Source organism: Triturus cristatus, chromosome 5_1, assembly GCF_964204655.1.
Source record: "Triturus cristatus chromosome 5_1, aTriCri1.1, whole genome shotgun sequence".
NCBI lineage: Eukaryota > Metazoa > Chordata > Amphibia > Caudata > Salamandridae > Triturus > Triturus cristatus.
In genome coordinates this window covers 90,835,794-90,850,920 of record NC_140587.1, presented here as the reverse complement: position 1 = coordinate 90,850,920, position 15,127 = coordinate 90,835,794, and the positions used below count along the sequence as shown (strand labels likewise).

General features: G+C 43.9%; 1 protein-coding gene across 1 annotated transcript in view; it reads left to right on the top strand.

Moving 5' to 3' along the window:
* The window catches only part of LOC146830288 (E3 ubiquitin-protein ligase TRIM39-like), a 155,333-nt gene that overhangs the window by 119,592 nt on the left and 20,614 nt on the right, over nt 1-15,127 (top strand). Inside the window, exon 5 of the mRNA XM_085604476.1 lies at nt 2,433-2,485. Within this exon, the coding sequence (XP_085460602.1) occupies nt 2,433-2,485 (53 nt within the window). The remainder of the gene's footprint in view (nt 1-2,432; nt 2,486-15,127) is intronic.

Below are 15,127 nucleotides of genomic sequence, written 5' to 3'. Positions count from 1 at the left end.
TCTACTAACGAGCAACTGTCCTTGCACCTGGGGTGAGATCATGCAAAGCAGACATTCTTCACATCTTTTAAGTTGCAATTTACTACAGCCTAAAACCTCTACTGGAATAAATCCTTTTTGGCCTATTGCCCTTGGCTAACATAAGAAAATACCAGGCCTTTCGCCTCAACGATATATGCGAATTCTGGCCACTACTTCGGTTACACAAGCAGGTTTCAATCACAGTATTGACATTTACGTCTTTCTTTCATGTGTGGTCAAGCTAAACAAACTACAGACACGAAGTCTAGGGTGCACATTTCTAACACCACATTACATTTCACATAAACTAAACTCTATACATTTCTCCAATACGTTTACAATGGGCTTGTACATAGCTAACACTTCTATTAAAATCGATATAGGTTATACAATTCGTAATACATTGCACACAAGATACCTGAGCACACATTTGATTATATGCGGGTGCCGACTAACAGTGAGTATAATGCACCCCTACAATTTTCAAACTTTTAAGCGCTACATCAATATGAAATTCCGAATGGTGTACTCCTGATTTTACAAGCACTGCATAGAGATAATTGGGCCCCGGTGGAATTAGATCTCGAGGGATCCCTCTCAAAAAGAATAGACATATACAACGGCCTGAGGAAAGGGTGGGCGTGAGCCCCTATTTTGTTTTCTTTATTCTTAGCTGATTTACCAAAAATACTCGACCGCTCGAATAGCTTTAGCCCACAATTAATGGTACGCGTAGAAGCTGCCTCTTACATGCAGAGGATCTGGTAATTCTAGATCGGACAGAAATCGACTTCCAGAGGAAGCTAGATGTCTTCTTGGATTAGTGTAAAAGGAAAAAACTAATAATAACCGTTGAAAAGACTAAAATGCCTCTCATTGGTAAAAAGAGGATAAAGTCGGTTTGGACTATAAATAAAGTTAAAATCAAGACAGTCAGCAAAATACATATTTGGTGATGTGGTTCTCAAATAATTTGTTATGGAAAGAACATATTGCACCCCTGGAGGCGAAAGCACTCTCCTCCATAGGGGGCCTTAAGAAATGTGACAACCAGTTTGGGGTCCCTCCCTAAGACCGGTGCTGGCAGCCCATCAGGGAATGATATGGCTCCAGTTCCAGTGCGGAGCTGTTCTGTATCAGAGGGAAATGCAATGGGGACCTTGAAGAGGGTAAGTGCTTGAGAAGATTACTCGCTCTTCCTCCACCTACCATGGTCCAGGCTGTTAGAATAGAAACTGGTCAGACGGGGTGGACTCACTCAGCATATGCAGAGACAATTAACCTGAGGACAAGAATAGCCATTGAGGAGCTCCCCAAAACCTAATCACTATGCAAAAAATAAAATGCGAGAAGCGAGTGAACGTGGGCACAATTTGTTAGAAGGAGGATCCCAATTGCTGCCAAACTTTAAGAGAGTGTGAGATAGATCAGGCATGCCTGAGGTAATCTGAGCTCAGCAGAGCAACCAAACTGGTGCCTAGAAACATTAAGGGAAAAAAATCAGTATTCCATCTGATGAAATCGTGGATGGAGGAGGAAACATTTCCTTATTTGGAGAAACCACCTAATGTTCGACTGGGACGAGGTTTATTGAAATTGAGGTGCGGGGTAAATCAGGTCTCAATCTCGATGCGCACCACAATTCCCTCTTACACAAGGATAAAACCTGCAAATGTGGCCTTAACACCAAGGGACATCTAAAACATATTTTAGTGGTTTGCTTGTGGTTTTTAGCTCAATGACAATTTTTATTAAAACCAGTTTTACTAAAATATGATATTAGTGAAAGGGGCGAGCCAGTTGATCTGCTCTTGGATATGCGATGATTCTTGGATGTAACCTGTGCCTTGGGGTGATTTCTACTCTCTGTTTAATATGATCATTTTATTGTATGATGGGTTGTGGTACCATGTTTTAACTATAGGTTCAGCCGGATTTTGTTAAGAACTTTGCTTGTTTGTGCATGGGTTTTATTGTGCTTCTGTTTTAAAGACCACAGTCTAAAATAAACGTACGTTTGACTGACAAAAATATATTGATAGATATGGCACATTCCTGCCCTCTCCATTTGATGCAAGGCAGCAAATTGTCTTGTGACGGTGCATCAAATAAGGATACAACTGGGTCTGTGTGTTGATAATAGATGTCTGAGATCCTGAGGCTTCAAGTACCATTTGTTCTTCTCTCCTCGGCTCTAGAGTGGTGTTGCTGGGTCCACCGTGGGTGGGATGGTGTATGGCGCTTTCAGAGGTCGTCAGATTTGCTGTCTGGGTATAGTGACGCACACTACGAACTGTTTGGAAGGTGTTTCTGTTATTAAAACATATTTAGCAGCCTTTTGTGATGTTCCTTTAGGGATTCTGTAAACAAAGATTGTCTGTAACACTGAGACAATGTGTGTGTTGTTCCAGGTGTAACAATACGAAGGTTAGAGGCCCCGAGAACACCGTGATGAAATACAAAGGTAGGTACAAATCTATTTGTGAAAATGACATGGTGCAGTATTGTCTCTGTATCTGATATAGGGCACACAAATCAGAAGACAGTTTAGAGGCACTGAGATCCACACACTGACTTCAAACCACATCTTTAATTAAAGAAACATAAAAAGACCACGTCAGCTATTATAATAATAAATAATAATAATCTTTATTCGGTTTTGATTAAAAACCATAAATGTACATTAAAAATAAAATCATAGAGAAAAACAACATCAATAAAAGAAGATGAAAACTCTAAAATACAAGGTAAAACTCAGATTATACATCTTATTACATAGGAACAAGTAATGATCAACCCAACACTTGTAAAGTATTCAAAACTTATCATGCAATAAGAATATATATGCTTCTGGGACCTTACCAATCAACCTGCTGCAATGGCGATCAATTTCTGTAAAGGGCAGGTGCATGAATGTTACCATCCTATATCTAAAACAGGCTCCAAAAATATTAATTTCATTCAATACAGTTGGACAATAACTGTTTTAAAATATGTATCCCAATACCCACTTATGGCCCTAATACAGATAAACTAGTCTTACTTCTCATCCACCAGGCATATATAATAAATATAATGATACAGAAAACACTAGCCAAGATGTAGTATCACACTTCAAGCTTCTAACAGTCTCCTTCAGTTGCCTCAGACATAAATTACTGCAGATTGGGAACAGCCAAACTCTCATGGTGGCTGTGAATTTAGTACAAAAAAAACAAAAAGCGACCCAAAGATTTAGATTTACCTGGAGGGAAGGGACAATTTGGGGAGCAAATACTTCCTACCCATCTGCTCCGGGTTTCGTTCACCGGAAGAATGCCATATCTGAACTTTAAGTATAGAGATCTTTTCTGGCGGTGGTTCTATACAATTAAGAAAGGTCTCACCAATCATTCTGTCTTTGAAGTCTAGAAATCTACGTGTTAGCTCACCGACCGGGGAGTAGTTAAGCCACTGATTATTAATATAGCCCCAGTACCTCTTCTTTAGACCAAAAAAGTACTTCTGTGGCATAGCTGCTGGGTTATTCCATAATTCAGGCATTCCTAAACTGTTTAACAATTCCTTGACATGATTGAACTAGGCTATTTTCCCTTTCAAATCTAAAGCAAGAATCTCAGCCACTGATTCACATAGGAAAAGAGGAGACTCATTAGTCCATAATCTAACCCTAAATGCAGCCACGTGAGATATGTTTTTCAAACCAAGATCTAAACGAATAAGGGTTAAGGGCGCTTTGAGAGGCAGAACAAGAACAGACCTCATAAAATTGTTCTCAGTAATTTCAATGCCACCTATATTATTACCACCCATAATTGAGCTCCAAACAAGGCGGCCACAATTTCTTCGACCACCTTGTAAATGTAAATATTCGTAAATGCCCTTTGTGAATACCGAAAGTCGTGAAGTTAGACTTTCTTCTCATTTTACATTTGTGAATCGGGCCTTTTGATTATTTACAAAGTACTATTATTTACTACTCGTAAGTGCCCCTTGTGAATACCAAATTTGAACTTTACAACTTTCGGTAGTCACAAAGGGCGTAAATGCCCTTTGTTAATTTCCGAAAGTCGTAACGTTCAAATTTAGTATTCACAAAGGGCACTTACGAATAGTAATTGCCCTTTGTGAATACCAAAAGTCAAAAAGTTAGACTTTTGTCCGTTTACCTTTGTGAATCGGGCCCAAATTGCTTCACGTGCTCCAGATATGTGTCCCCCAAACTGATCTTACCCTTAAAGGACCTATGTGGGTTGAATGGCATAAATTTAGTTTTCTTAACATTTATTTCCAACCCAAATTCCCTACAAGAACGTGTAAATCGGGTTAGAAGATTCTGTAATCCCATAGGGGTTTTGGAGATAAGTAGGGTATCGTCTACAAATAATACTGACAATATAATCTGGCCAGAAATCCCAGGGGGGGGTCACCAATACAATCCTCCAATGTCTCTATAAACCCAGTCATGTATAGGGTGGACAGGATAGGTGTCAATACACATCCTTGGCCAACTCCCCTGTCCACCCTGATATGTTCAGTTAATTCTCCTGTCTGACCCATCTTATTTGGGCTCAATTGATGGTGTAAAGTCGTATTATGGTATGCAGAAAGTAGTCAGGAACTCCCATACGTTTTAAAGCAATCTACAATTTTTCTCGATGGATGAGGTCAAAGGCTGCACGTAAGTCAACAAAAATGACATAAATATGTTCTCTTTTAATTGTCACATACTTCCAAAGAATTAAAAGAAATTAAAAAATTTGATCCGTGGCACTTGTATTTGCTCTGAAACCCGCTTGCAAAGATGACACTTTGTTCCCCTCTAAAATCCAGACTTTCAATCTTTCTAACAAATGCCTGAGAAAAACAGCTTCTGTGATATATCAATGAGGCTTATTGGTCTGTAATGTGATGGATCCCAGTGTCACCTTTTTTAAAAACTGGCATCACCCCAGCGCCTAAACTAGAGTCGGGTACCTCTGCCCTCCAAAAAATTGCATTAAAACTTTGGTTAAGGATAAAACACCATATTTCTTGTTCAGAGAGGTAAAGGTCACCTGGGATTTTATCCAAGCTGGGGGCCTTAACCCTCTGTAGGGTGGAAAGGGCCATCTTTGTTTCATATAAGCTATAAAAAAAATCTGAATCTTCAGGGCACAACCCCCCAAATCTCTCAAGACATTCTTTATCATTTTCAACTAAATGGATATCTGACAAATTGTGTATAGAGCACTAAAATGAGTAACCCAGAGGTGCGGTTGAATGTAAAATGTTTCTTCCATAATACTACTCTTGGAACCCTTGGCTCCCATATGCCATAACTATTTACAATCTTTTACTTTTGCTGCATAAAGGAGTTCTCGCCATAAGGCCTCCTCCCAGTTCCTTTTAGCGCCTATTTGTGCTACTTGATATTTTGTTCTTTGTTCTGCTACAAGATGCCAGTTTCCATTTTTTGCAGGGGACGTTAGTTCAGCTCTACAAGCCTTGCAATTGTCATCATACCATTCAGTTTTATTGCTACTAACGGCCTTACCCTTAATCTCCATAAAAAATGTTGTTTTGATTTCCCGGCATAAGTTGTTAAACTATCTAATTATATGATGCCCCACATCTGCATATTTTTTAAAGTCATACAATAAGGACCACGTTGTAAATGTGCGCTAGGACTGTGGACTCACCTTCAATTTTTGACCACTTATCCCTCCTCTTGCTATTTATAATCGGATTATGATTATTATCCTCAATTGGTGTTTGTTGTAAATCGAAATAGATGGTAATTCTAGGGCTAACGCATTGTGAACACTGTCAGATTGTTCTATGACTTGCATATCAATTAGTGATGCCAATATGAAGTGTCCATAAGAAAGTCATCAATCCTCGTTTGGCAATTTATTCTTGTATAAGTATAACTAAGATCCCTATCCCTATCGGAGATAGTACGGCCATTACATGCTCCTAAATCATATTGCAAGGCCAGTGATGTTAATTGCAGTGCCACTCTAGTGTTTTTAGCGAATCAAATCTGGTTTAACAGTGGAATCCCCCTTTCCTCATCGTCTTCCTCAGTACGATTTGATAGTAATTCTCGGGGTTCATAGGTGACATTCATGTCCCCAGCTAATAAAATGAAATGCATCTATCATCCCCAGTATTTCCCAGGAACTCATCCAGAGCCATATTAGGAGAAAGTCAAAGTTTGGGCAGAAAATCTATTGTATGTATTTACCAGTAAGATGGACTTGTTTTTCTTATCAGAACAAAGTTTCAGGGCCAGAAGATCTTTTGATTTTAAGCTATATTCTTCTCAGTTTTATGCAATCCACGTTAAAAACTAAAAAACATTTTATCACTATTTTCATATATGAAGGTGTGCATGTTTCAATACTAAATACAAAATCATAATAACATTTAATTCAATGAAGGATGAAAACAGCACCACACCCTATTGAAACAAACAGTGTCTGGTTGGCCGAAGGGATACCCACAGCCAGGCCGAACTACTGCTCCCATCAGGGACAGGTGATTACACTCACTGTATAACCCGCGCTTACCCTCGGGTAGCTTGGCACTGAGCAGTCATGCTTACTACAGAAGCAATATGTAAAGCAAAGGCACAGCACTCACTCGTGATAAATACACTGAGCGTCACAAAAGAGACTTCACACAGGATGTATGTAAAAATGTTTACATACAACACACATATTCACTAATTATAATATGATCATCATATACTTTTAGGCATAAAACACATTCAGAACTATCACTAGCAATACTAGCCTCACACGTATTGTGATGATATCAATATTATGCAACTGTAAACAATTCCTAATCTAACCCTCCCTCAATTGAGAAAGAGCACCCTTAAGCAGAGCACAATTTCAGAATTATGTACATACACAGAATTAGACCACATTTTATCAGCACCACGGGCTGGAGCCACCTGGGAAATTCAATGTCGCAACGTATTGTGCTCATACCACCAAACGACCAGTGTCATGAATCACAGGCAGTCCTCACATGATCACTCCCACTCACACACACTCACTCCACACCATTATGAGATGTGGCAGGTTATCAGGTAGTCTGTATGTCGCGTTCTAACACACACATACGTACTCAGCACCCTAATCCGGTGCCACTGTTGTCCAGCAGGTCAGTGATTCACCCTCAGCAGACTCTGTGGCCCCAGCCTCTCTCCACCTCTTGGATGGAAGATAACCAACCCCGCCTGCTAGACACTGGGCCGCACGCGGCCGAAGTCACTCAGTCTGGGTCCTCAGGAAGCAGGTGGGAATATGTAACAGTTTTAATTAGGACATAGATGTAAACAAGGGGAAGGTTAGCAGCCTCTCAGGGAGTTCAGCCACAGGTCTCAAAACAACAAGGAGTCACACAGTCTCTTAACCCCTTCCGAACTGTCTCAGGAGCGTTTCTTCAACCCAGTAAGTTTCCCTTGCTACTACCTGCATCAAGATGTCCCCAAGAGGAACAAGGTGTGGAGAGGGCAATTGGTCCACCATGATGAGGGTAAAGAGGGGAACAAACTCAGGAATGGGGAGTAACACAGGGGAGCCTCTCGATAGGATGAGGCGCCCCAGCTGGTACACAATGATCTAGGTCATACAATCCGGGCACAGTGCCTGGTGCGCGTAGGGAGGAGTCTCACCAAGAACAGGTTTCAAACAGGATGAGTTGCAAATTACGCATCTTCCTGGAAAGGAGGCACAATGACCGGCGCATGTTGAGTTGGGCTGCACCAGGTGATTCCGGTCACACAGTGAAGCTTTGCAATTCCGTAACCCTCTGAAAATAAGGCACAACATCTGGTGTCCAAAGATACTGGTTGCACTAGACCAGTCTGGTCACGCACACACACAGGCGCAAGTTCAGTAGATCCACATGAGGTAGAATGAGGCACTACTACAGGTACACCCCCACCTCCAAGGGTCGTAGCCTGTGAATCATTCTCCGCACACAATGAGCATGCAGTCGGCATGTCACCGGAGAGAAATGCAGCACGGTAAAAGAAATGGCCCACGTGGGATCCCACAACCAGTGAATCCACTCACCACCACTAAATGCTTATGAGTGTCAGGATCCCTGCAGTACAGAAACCCATTGTCTTAGATGCTGGCACAGTTTCTGGGGCTCTGCACTAGACAATCCAGTCTCCAGACACAGGTCTTAGGTCCATGCTCACACGACGCTACCAGTTTCGAATTAGTAGCCGAGGTGGGCACTTGAGAGGGCGAGGCCACCGCTCTCCAGGTCTCACAGGTAGATGGTGTAGGTCCCTCGTTGGAGATTTTTGATGTCCATGAGATCCCCGAAAGAAAAGGAGATCCACCATCAGGCCCTTGAAGATCACCCTTCAGCAGGTCCTCAGCCCAGGCCAGCCTCTATTCAGATAGGAATCCTCCATGTGTACATCAGAGACCTCTGACAATGTGCACCACGCAGTCCAGGCTCTCTGGTCCCACGTACCCACAAGTGTATCTCAGCCCTTGCTGAAGTATGGCACCCGTAGTTATACTGTTGTGTGTCTATGAAGGTCAGAGTCGTTTAGGGGGTTACACAATGAACCACAGATGTCTCCCCTAAATTTTAGGCCTGTCTGCCATGGGGCCTTGGAATGTGGATCTTAATCATTAGTGGGGCAATGAACCGGCCTGAAGGGCTAAGTGTCAATCTATTCCATTCACCCCTCAAATGGCAGAGATCTGCCAATCCCGTGGGATGCCCATGGTTTATGGCTGTCTAGTGGGTAAATGAACAGATGTGCTCCCCCCGACCACTGGTGTCCACTGAAGCTGACCATCACATTCCCTGAGAATCTTGGAGCATAGAAATATCTATTTGTTTATAAGGGACATTTCTAAGCGAGTTATGTAAAACCCCTTTACCAATGGAAAGGGTTTGGCACTACGAATCCCTTGATATGAGACATCATGAGGCTGCTCGACTGCAATCCACTAAAGCAGCCTAAAGTAGTGTCAAACGCTTCCCCATTTTAGCCAATGGGAAGAGCAAGCCTCATAGGTAGGGAAACACACACAGGTATTCCTCTCTACCTGGGCGCACAAGTGCTAGGGCACATGTGCACTAGTGAGCACACCGACCTGCGATGGCAGATGGAACACATCGGTCCCAGCACCAGGGGTGCAAGAACACCCGCCCTAGTCTCCACAGAACAACGGACACTGCTTTAGCTAATGTGTGCACCTGTGCACATGCACAAGCATGAATTGGTAGGCGGCACACGCAACCATGGGCACCATAGGTGCAGGTGCGCACTTACTGCAGCCTACAAAGGCAAGCTGCTCATGAGGCTATACACGTTGGATGAAAGCGTGCACTCACTGGTCTGCAATGACAGATCGGCCCGTGTTGCAGAATCTTGAATCAGTGCCACTTTCCAAAAAGGATAAGAAGGCTGTGCGCACGTTCACACCGTATTTACCGTAGGAAAGTGCCCACAGCCCAAAGACCACATAAGAGAATCAGCAAAGCCCGGGTGAAAACAGCATAAAAGTTCAGGGCTCCCCTGTGTCACACCCCACAAAACTTATGAAGTCCATCAGTGTGTAAGCACTTTTGTTTGTGCATCAACTACTCAGCCACAAGGAGACTCTTAACATAAAGTCTTATATCCTATGTGCACAGAACCGTGTGTTGGTTGTTAGGCTGTTATGGGATAGTTGTTGACGTTTGTACTATCAGACATGCCATATCCAAGGAACAAACATGGGCCAACAAGTCACCAAGAAATGCGACAGCTTGGGAAGCTATCATCCGACACTGGGGTCAATGCAGAAGCAATCATTATTAAATATGGCATCTAAAACAATGTGCGGTGTATTGTGCTGTGCTATCTAGAGCAGTGTGCAGTTTGGAAAATTTTACTTTTTTAGTACAGTGTGTATTCTAGCGCAGTGTACCAAGTACAGTGCACAGACTAGTGTCAGTTACAACCACTAGTGCATTGTACCCTCTTATTCAGTGAGAGTCTTGCACAGTAAACCATCTAACAGTGTGCCATCTAGTAGTGTGACATTCAGTGCTGTGCACTTTCTAGTGTCATGTTATGTGCAAAAAAGCCCACTCACTAGTGTATTGTACCCTCTGATACAGTGTTCGTCTAGCACAGTAAACCATCTAATACTGTGTCCCACTAGAACGGTGTAGCATCTACTGCAGACCTGTTGGAAGTGCAGTGTAGCTAACTGTCTATTGCAGTGTGCTTTCTAGTGCAGTGTGCCACCTTGTACACTGTTTTTTCGAATACTGTTTACTGTATAGTGCAGTGTAGTTTCTAGTGTAGTACTGTTTCTAGCACTATGTGCTGCCTAGTACATTATACAGTCAAGTGCAGTGCTCAACGTACCACTGTGGGCTCACTAGAGCACTGTTTTGCTGTGTAGTGTACCCTCTATTAGTGAGAGTGCTGTCTTTACACTGTCCAGTGCTGTAGTGTGTGTGTCCAGTATAGCGCATTATCATGTTCTTTGCGCTGCTAAGTGCAGTTTATCATCTAGTTCACAGTTTTTTTGTGAAGCATCTAATAGTGTGAACCATCTAATGTTGAGTTTCGTCTAGTAGATTGTGTTGTCTGATGGTAAGTACTGCCTAGTGCAATGTACAGCCAAGAATAGAGAGCAATCTACTAAAGTGTGCTCTGCACAACAGCATACCGTCCAGAACAATGTGCTTTCTAGTCCATATCTCCAGTGCAGTGTGTCATCTGGTGCAGTGTGCTCTCTAGGGCAGTGTGCTCTAAAATACAGTGGAATCTCCAGGACAGCCTGCAGTCGCTTGCAGTGTACCTTTCAGCATATTGGTTTAACTAGGGCAAACGTCTCACTAGTGCAGTATGTTTTTAGTCATGAATGAGTCAATTATTTCAGAATGAATGTCTGACAAAATATCGACAGACAGAAAATCGACCTACAAAAATATCGACACAGAAATATCGAAGTCAAAAGTATCGAACTCCTATCTACATAAAGGTAAATACAAAAATATTGAGGAAAAAAATATTGTTGTCAAAAATATCGGTTGAAAATATTGTTTATTTAAATGTTTTAATAATAATGTAAAAATAAGCAAATAATACATATAATTAAAAAAATATAGCTATAAATATTAAAACATATTTAAAAATAATAACTAATACATATAGGGGCCGATTCCAATCCTGGAAAAAGGCTGTACGAATCGTTGTACGGAGCGTTTTCTCCGTACGACTCGTACCCGGTAAACTTTCCTTACAACCTAGGAAGTACGATTCGTACAGAAAGCCTCTTTCCGTACGAATCGTACAAAAGACCCTACGGGTAAAAAAAAAACAACGATTCGGATCCGGAACAGCCTGTACGCGACGTCCGGACGTATTTAAGCAGCGGTTTCCGGCCCAGCAAGTACGATTCGTCCCTACGGCACTCTGTACGGCTCTTTTCTTACGGGAGCTAAAAACAGCCGTATAAGCAGAGTCCTACAAACGGAGCCCCGGTACGTGACGTACACGCCATGAACTCCATCGTATGTGTCATCCCGGTCCTCTTAGCCTACGACCTGGTGCACCGAAACCGACGCACACGCCGCAGAAGGTGAGAACAACACCCAGGGGCCAGGGTGGGGGTGAGGGGCAGGAAACATACCCCATACCCAAAGCCAAACCTATAATATGGAGCCCATACATTACCCCCAGGGTCTGGTCACTTGGGGGGGCGTGTCCAGCAACCCCTGCGTACCGCAGCAATGGAAGTGGTCGTGTACGGTGCGTTGCACACGTACCTGTACGGCACCAGTACAATAGTGATACGGGGCGTACACACACAATGAATGCGGGGGTACGGTGCGTTTCACACATACAGGTACGGCACCAGTACAATGGTGATACGGGGCATACACACGCAATAAATGCGGGGCTACAGTGCGTTTCACACGTACAGGTACGGCACCAGTACAATAGTGATACGGGGCGTACACACGCAATGAATGCAGGGGTACGGTGCGTTTCACACGCTTACAATGGTGATACGAGGTGTACACACGCCAGGAATGGAGGGCTACGAGTCGCACAAGGATGTCCATCAAGTACTTGTCATTGCATACTTTCATGTGCAGGCCCTATGTGTGGCAGCCAGTGATATTGCACAGGTCATCTCATCTAGTTGCACAATTGATGTGTGATGACCTGTGGACACATGTTATGTGTGATTGGGCACTATGTGGCACACATCACCTTGACACTTGCCACATGTGTGTCTGTAGTCCAACTGCTTCATGCACAGCAGCTGTGGGATGGCACAGTCATCAGCACCCGCACCTGTCTCCTGATGCCAGGGACAGAGACACTCTATCAACTGACATGTCACGATCAGCGTGCCCCTATGTGACTATGTCAGGTGTGTGTCATGTGTTCCCATGAGCTTGCTGTTAGTGTTCCGTCAACTGCATCTGCTGTTGGTGCATCCAACATGGGTCTGTGTGGAGATGGGCATGGCACACATCTACACACACCATGCCACATGTGGATTCCAATGGCTGTAGGGTCTGTATACATCGGACATCATATTTTCCCAGGCATACATGTCTGCGTCGTCTCAATGGCTGTGTTTTTTTGTTGTCACGTGTACCCCTTCATCGCAATGTGTACATTTGACATTCCATGTGACCTGTGCGTGTGCCTTGCAGACAGCTGTCTGGATGAGATGACATCCTTCCAATGCAGCTATGTGGATGTGTGTCACTCCGGTGATATCTCTGGCTGTTCACTCAGACTGGCCACCAGCTCATTTCAGGACATGTCATGTAGACTTGACAATCAACAGGTGTATCTGGCTTTTCGTAGGAGTGCCAGCAAGCTGGCATATGTGTCCTGGATGTATTGCACACACCAGACGTCATAGTTACCTCATGTTTAGTAGCAGTTTAGCATGTGCTATGTTCATTGACTTTGATGTTGGCAGACTCTCAATCTTCATTATTTCAAACAATGTCCTGCAGGGCACCGCCTGTCCCAAGACCAATGCCAGACTTGGCTGCCATGAGTGAACGTGCCTGCATCCGACGTTACAGATTCACTCGACAGTTGATTGAGGACTTGACTAACAAGGTGGCACCACACCTCCAACCGCGACACAGGTATCCTACTGCGCTGACCCCCAAGATGAAGGTGATGTCAGCCCTACATTTTTTTGCCACAGGTACGTTTCAATTGATGTTGGTGGGATGTCACAGACAATGTTCAGCCGTGTCCTGCGTGATGTTTTGGCAGCCATGTTGGAGCACCTTGATGAATTCATCAAATTTCCTACTCCTGAGGAGTTGATAGATGTCAAGGGTGATTTCAATGCCCTGGGAAGGATGACCCATGTCATTGGGTCCATTGATGGGACACATGTGGCTTTGGTACCACCACAGGCACAGGAGCAAGCCTATCGCCTCCGAAAACATTACCACTCAATAAATGCCCTTGTGGTGTGTCTTGCTAACATGCTGATTTCCCATGTCTGTGCACGTTTTCCAGGATCAGCACACGATGCCTACATCATGAGGCGTAGCAGGGTGCCACAAATGATGCTGCGGCTGCACAATGAACGAGCATGTCTTGTTGGTGGGTATACTCTGTTTGTCCTGTGTGTTGCGGTATCTTTGGCTCTTACGGTATCTCCTGACCCACTTATTTACATGATGTTTCCATGTAGGGGACTCTGGCTATCCCAACATGCCATGGCTACTGACACCTCTCCTCAACCCAAAAACAGCTGCAGATCACCGGTACAACAATGCACACGGGCAGACCAGGCGAGTGATTGAGAGGACGTTTGGCCTCCTGAAGAGCCGATTCCGGTGCGTTGACAAGACAGGCGGGTCCCTCCCATATGCACCGGAGAAGGTCTGCAAAATCTTCATCGTGTGCTGCATGCTGCACAACATGGCAGTTGAGAAGGCAGTGCCACTCATCCTGGATCCGGATGAGCAGGAACATCCACCCGTGGAGGATCAGGGGCTTGGTCACGAGGCAAGTGATGAGGAGGAGGAGGATGATATCCGGAGTCCGTTCATACGCAACTTCTTCTCATAATGGTGAGTCACTGGGTATGAGTGTGCAAGCTTGTAGCATTGAGTGGCATGTGTTGCAGTGTGTGTGTCCAGCTGACTGAATGCAAAGTGACTTTGATGTGTGTTCTGATGTGTCACTTGAGTGATGATGTCATGCCACACAGTTTTGCAGAGAGACTTTCTTTGAAGTTTGCATGTGTCCAACATTGTTTATGTTTCATAACTGACCATGTGTGCGGCGAGAATTGTTTTAGATGACTTCTTGTATGTCTGTCTTTCCCAGGTTTTTGCGCCTGTTGTCTGCTCGTGTCATCTTTGTCCTCCTCTTATTCCTCATGAGGATTGCAACATGTGCTGAATCAGCGTTCCATGCACGGACATGTGGAAATGTCAGTTTGAGTAAGGATTGCAGCAAGGCTTTTTGGTGGTGGTACGGGTTGGGAATGTGTGGGGACTGCTTCTGTGCATGTTGTGGTACCATGCATACATGTCTTCTCACCATGGAGCATATAACATGTAGCATCACTCCCATGACATGATAGTCACCCTTCTTGACAGTCATCTGTAGTGGAGTGTGGAGTGTGATGAAGGCATCAATGTGCGTAAACCTTGCCTCTGAAACATTGCGGATGCTACGGGTGGACATAGTGTGGGACATCACAACAACAGGCTCTCTGGTGAATTGCAGCCTCTCCGTGTGCAGCAGGATGTGTTTGGTTCATCCCCTTAACTTGTGTGCCAGTTATTTGGGATTTACAACATCCGTGTTGTGAAGGGGGGGTCCAGCGTATGTCCCACATGTTCTGTCAACTGACCTGTGAGTCTGTTCGTATGGATGCATTTCCCTTTGTGTGAGTTTGTGCAATAAAGGTGGTCAGCACAATCCAAAGTGCCTCATCTCTGTCACTGCAGATCTCTTGCCAGTTTGCATGCGTCATTTATGGCATAATTGTCAAAGATTGAGCATATGAGTGTATGTGTACTTCGGCAACATGCATGCAGTTCTTTATGGCTAATAATCTCTATTGTGCATGAA